The following is a 6000-nucleotide window of genomic DNA, read 5'->3' as shown; positions in this document are numbered from 1 at the left end:
TAGATAGGTTAATTTGGATTGGTTTTTCAAGAAATCAGGAAACTTTTTCAACTTGCTAGAAGCCAATTTTAATGTGGTAATATTGGGAAAGGAGGACAAAGATGAATTAATTCCATCATTTCCATTATATTCAACCAATAAACTGTTGTACGAAAGATCAAGACTGGAAAGATTTCTCAACCGCTGAATCACATTAAGCTGCAAGGAGCCATTGAAGTTGTTTGAAGAAAGTGAGAGGAGCTTAAGACCTTGGAGTTCAAATACAGGCGTGGGTATTGGCCCATCCAAGTTGTTGCTACTCAAATCAAGGGTGTCCAGGAGGTGAGAAGAAAAGTTGAAAACTTGGTTGAGTTGACCAGAAAATTGGTTGTTGGAAAGTTGTAATTTTTGCAATAATGGAAGGGAAAACAGAGAAGCTGGAATACTCCCATTTAGTGAATTGTAACGTAAGTCAAGGCTTACCAGATACTGAAGCTCTTCCCAGCTAGTGGAGGTAATCTGACCTATTAGATCATTATGAGAAAGGTTTATTTGGGTCAGATTCTTGGCCATACTGAATGATGGAATTGGTCCATTGAAACTGTTGGATGACATGTCCAAAAAAAGCAATTTGGTAAGATTTGCCATTGAGTGTGGCAATGATCCGCTGAAATTGCAGTTTGAAAGATCTATTCTGGACAACTTTATAAGATTACTGATAGAATCTGATAATGTCCCTGAAAAATTTGTATTGCTAAGAAACAGAGTGCGAAGAGACCCATTCTGAGGAAAATCTGGCAAACGACCATGAAGTAGTACGTTATTAGACAAGTCAAGAATCTCTAGTGTTTGTACCTGGAAGATCTTTCCTGGAAATGTGCCAGTCAACCCAGAAAAACTGAGACGCAAGGACGTCAATTGTCTGAAATTTGCAAAGAAATCTGGAACTGGAGTAGACAACTTGTTATTATCCAGACGAATAATCGAGAGGTACTGAAGCTTCAGTAAGTTGGAATCAATGGGGCCCGAAAGATAACAATTTGACAAACTCAAAACTCTCAGATTTTGCAGTGAAGATGATAAGGCCCGGCACCACTCATTCCCTCGTGCTGATATGTTTACCCCATCAAGTTGAAGTTCTATAAGCTCCGAAAGGTTCTGAACCAACATATTCAAGTTTGGATCCTCAAGTTTCAGAGGAGTAGCTCCGAGGAAGACATCGGCAGATAAATCAAGAGAAACTAACCTTGTCAAGCGAGAAATCTCAATTGGTATCTGTCCTGCAAAGCCAGCATTTGTTAGGTTTAAATATCTCAAATTCGTCAGCTTCTCAAACTCCGATGGAATTTGAGAACCGCTGAAATTGTTGTAAGCCAAGCTCAGGTTCTGGAGATTCTGAAAATTGAAGAGGCTGCTTAAGTCACCGGAGATGGATTCGTTGGTCAGATCGAGACCAGTAACATATCCATCGGAGCAGTTTACACCTGACCAGAAACAGCAATCGGAAGTTTGATCCCACTGAGCAATTTTTTTGGACGTAGCAGCGGGACTGAATGTAAGGTCGTTCTTCAATTGGACCAACAAGGACTTTTGACTGTCCAAGCATTGGCCAGCCTCCACAAAGATACAGAAGCTGAGGAAAATTGAGCATATGGGTATCAAGAAAACCCATGAAGTGAACGGAATTCTCATTGGAAGCTGTAAAAAGAGACACCCATACAAGAAAGAATTGAAGAAGTGATGAAATCAATTGTGGGTTGAAGAGGGTAAAGTCCCATGAATTTGACCCTTTTTTCTGCGGCTCTGAGCCGTGGCGGACCAAAAACCACTCGGTTTTGGCACGGGACAGCAACCGAAAAGTGTAAAATGGGGAGACAGAAAAAGAAGAAGAAAAAGACACAGCAGAGCCAAGCCGGGAGCAGATAGAGGGATTGAATGAGAATGGAATGGTCAACGGAGAAGCGCCATCGAAGTAAATCGCGTGTTCGTTTGTTGAACTGTCGAGGGGCCGACGCGTTTGCGCCGGTTTTTTATTTATTCGAACGATGACATTTGAGACTTTTCTTCTAGAACCCGTCTCTGTCTTAGAAAAATCAAGCACCACTAAATCAATGTTACAAAAGAAAAAAAAAAAAAAGCACCACTAAATCAAGCACCACTGCCATGGCTGTCAGGAAATACGGTGATCAGTGAAATACAGACGATCATTTCTCAATGTTTATTACGTGTTTCAGGAATTTTTTTTTTTTTTTTAAAGAAAACAGGGGTTTTTGATATGATATAAAGGATAATAAAAATTATTTTTGTATTTTAAGATATATATATATATATATATATATATATATATATATATATATATATATATTTTTAATGTTTTTGATTGTTTGTTAATATATATTTTTATTTTGAATACAAAACAAAGATTTTAACAAAAATATATTTACAAGTTATTTTGAAGACTAATACGAGAATAAAAAGCAAAGAACTCACTCAATTAAAGCGCTCTAAGTCACTAAAATTAAATAGCTATAAAAGTATAATTGAGATGCCTACTCTTACAATGTTTGTTTATAATTGCATGACTTAGTTTGTTAATTTTTTGTTTAAATAAAAATATTAATAAATAACCTTAAATATAAAATACAAAGCATTCAAAATTACTCTTACGACTAATACAGACATAAATAGCAACGAAGGTAGTAGGGCAACGTTAGCAACAATATTCAATTTTCTCTCTAGAGCTCTAACAGGGAACTAGAAGAGAAGCAGTTTTCTTTCAACACAAACTTCTACGGTTTGTGGGTGGAAAGGTAGTAGGGTGATGGAAGGCAATATGGAGGACGATCTCACAAGTCTGTGGGAAAAATTCACATTGACAGAGGAGGAGCAAGATGGCCTCCTTGTGGAAGAGGAAGATGTAGAAGAAATTGCAGCAAAAGGTCATCAATGTTTGGTTGGGAAGCTGATCTATGACCGATTCATAGGGAAAGAGCAGATTCGTGCTACTTTGATGAGGGGTTGGAGACCTTCGGGGTCGTTATCATTCAAAGTGTTGGGGGAGAATTTGTTCCTTATTGAGTTCGAACATGAGTGGGATAAGATTAGAGTCATTGAGGGAAGGCCATGGATTTTTGAAGGGCAACTTTTCTCGGTTGCAGAATTTGATGGTAATACGCCTCCTAATAAGATGAATTTTGACGTTGCTGCTTTTTGGGTGAGAATGTATCAACTGCCATTATCGTGTATGGGGAGGGAGATAGGTTTCAAGTTGGGAGCAACGATTGGCAAAGTGGAAGATGTCGACACTGATGAAGACGGAATCGGATGGGGAGAATATTTGAGGGTTAAAGCGCAAGTGAATGTCCTGAAACCTTTACCAAGGGGACGGATATTGAAAATGAAAAATAAACCTTTGTGGGTTGATTTCCAGTACGAAAGAATTCCACATTTTTGCTTCAAATGTGGTGTAATCCGGCATGGTCCGAGGGGCTGCGTGAATGAAGAACAGCGCTGGAAGAAGGGAAGGGGTACAGTGAACGAATATGGCCTGTGGCTACGTGCGGGCTATCCTCGTCGGCGACCAACCTTGAGCAAAGGGAGGCACGGTGAAGATGGCAGCAGTTTCAACGAGACAGACCCTCCACGGGGGACTACTGGTTTCCGACCAGCGACGGTTGAGTCGTCGGAGAGTAACGGATTCTCAAAAAGGAAAGATTGTCGAAGCGGCGAAGAGGGGAACTCCGGATTTGCTGCAGCAAACTTAAATGCTGCAACGGCTAAATCCTCACCAAAACAGAAGTTTTCCTTGCTGGACGAAGATACGGAAGGGGCAGGGAGCGAAAATCTTGGTGATTCGGCGAGGAAATTTAAAGATGTGTCTGAGGAATATTCGGTTGGAATGAACGGGGAGGTGAACGCACATGGGGGGAAGGCTTCTGTTTTCTTTGAAGAAAGCCACGTAAATTATGGCGTAAATGCACCAATCAATGAGGAGATAAAGGGAGGAGAAAACGGAAGGGACATGCAAATGGGGGTGGCCTCTTTGAACGTTACTGCAGGGGGACCAGCGCCAAAAACAAATATGGAAAGCTTTGTCAATTCAAGTAGTGCTGACCTGGCCAAAGTGAACTCTCATGTGGAAGTTGACTGTGCAGAATTTGTTGAGCAGGTAACACGTGGGCCAAGTGGGGGCACGGGAGTTTCAAAAGTTTTGGGGAAAAAGTCTTGGAAGAAGAGGGCACGTGGTGGCCAAACGAATAGTACTGAACAGGGGCAAAAACAGTCCTTAGGTGCACGGAAGGCGGAGGTTTTGGAGCAAAATGAAAGGGAATGCAATCCGATCAAGAAGGGAAAGTGGCAGGGGATTGCTGTCCAAGACAGTAACAGAGCGGCGGTGGCTGACTTCCAGCCCCGCCGAGAGTCATGATTATACTAAGTTGAAACTGCCGGGGGCTTGGGAACCCCCGGACAGTTCAGGACCTTTGCCGTTTGGTGAAGGAAAAGAAACCCAATTTGGTTTTCTTAATGGAAACCAAGCTTCAAGCACACCGAATTGAAAAAATCAGAATTCGCACGGGATTTGGGAGTGTGTTTGTAGTTGACAGTATCGGAAAAAGTGGAGGTTTAGCACTTTTTTGGAATTCGGAGGTAGTGGTTGACATCCAAAACTATAGCCGATGGCATATCAATGCAATGGTGAAGGCAGTGGGGAATGGGCCAGGATGGAAATTTACGGGTTTCTATGGGCACCCGGAAGTAGCAAAGAGAAAAGAGTCGTGGGCCTTACTTCGCCATCTCTCTTCGTATATGCCGTTGGCGTGGTTGAGTATGGGAGACTTTAATGAAATTCTTAATGATGAGGAGAAAATTGGGGTTCGTCGACAACCTAGATGGCAAATGGAGGCTTTTCGGGACACTATTGAGGGGTGCCGGTTGGATGATCTTGGCGCAGTGGGGCCAAAATTTACATGGAGTAACGGTAAAAAGGACATCCATTTCACGATGGAACGTCTTGACCGAGCATTGGCAAATGAGGAATGGCAGGATTTGTTCCCAAACCGTAGGGTGGAAACTCTTGCTACATGTGCGTCAGATCATGCCCCGGTGATAATTAGCTTCACAAAAACTGCTCCACAACAACGTCGACGGAAAAAGATATTTAGGTACGAATCTGCTTGGCAAAAATGTAAGTCACATAAAGAAGTAATAAAACGGGTGTGGAGGGTAAAACAGAAAAATGGAGAAGGTTGGAGCCAGGTTATGGGTAAATTGGAGGATTGTAAAATTTCTCTTCTCCAATGGAAAAGAGAGAACAGAAACCCTTCAGATGACATCCTAAAACAAACCATGGAGAAAATTCTGGAGTTGCAAGGGGAAGAGGAAGAATGGGATTTCGATGAAATAAGAGCACTACAATTAAAGGCGAATGATCTTATGGAGGAAGAAGAGCTGAAATGGCAACAACGGGCGAAAGCAGACTGGCTCACGCACGGGGACAAAAATTCTAAATTTTTTCATGCTTGTGCCTCACAGAGGAGACGGGTAAACAAGATCTCAAGTATAATAGATGATGGAGGGGCTATATGTGATGGAGTGGCTCTGTTGCGGCAGCTTTTATTTCCTACTTCAAAGGGATTTTGTCAACGTCTTATCCCACTGGGTTGGAGGAGGCGCTTGAGTTTTTACCCCGGAGAATCACAACAGAGATGAACGCCGACTTGGAGAGGGACCTTTCTTTTGAGGAGGTTAGCACGGCTCTGAGTCAAATGGCGCCCTTAAAATCACCAGGCCCGGATGGGTTCCCTGCGGGTTTTTTTCAAGATAATTGGGCTGTCGTGGGAAAGGAGGTATTTTTGGCTTTAAAAAAAATTTTCTCTTCAGAATTTATAAATGCTGAAATAAACTCTACTTGTATTGCCCTTGTACCCAAAAAATCAAATTCCACTAAGGTTTCAGATTTTCGACCTATATCTTTGTGCAATGTATTGTATAAAATTTTGGCTAAAGTTCTGGCAAACAGGT

General features: G+C 41.8%; 1 protein-coding gene across 1 annotated transcript; it reads right to left on the bottom strand.

Moving 5' to 3' along the window:
• Window positions 1–9: 9 nt before the first annotated feature.
• On the bottom strand, window positions 10–2014 carry LOC132191377 (receptor-like protein kinase 5; the record flags this gene model as incomplete). The annotated part of the gene is made up of 1 exon (XM_059606349.1): window positions 10–2014. A coding segment is annotated over exon 1 (1662 nt), but the record flags the coding sequence as incomplete, so codon positions are not given.
• Window positions 2015–6000: the final 3986 nt, after the last annotated feature.

The sequence above is a fragment of the Corylus avellana genome, chromosome ca9 (assembly GCF_901000735.1).
Source record: "Corylus avellana chromosome ca9, CavTom2PMs-1.0".
In the NCBI taxonomy this organism is placed as follows: Eukaryota; Viridiplantae; Streptophyta; class Magnoliopsida; order Fagales; family Betulaceae; genus Corylus; species Corylus avellana.
This window is presented reverse-complemented; position numbering and strand designations above follow the sequence as displayed.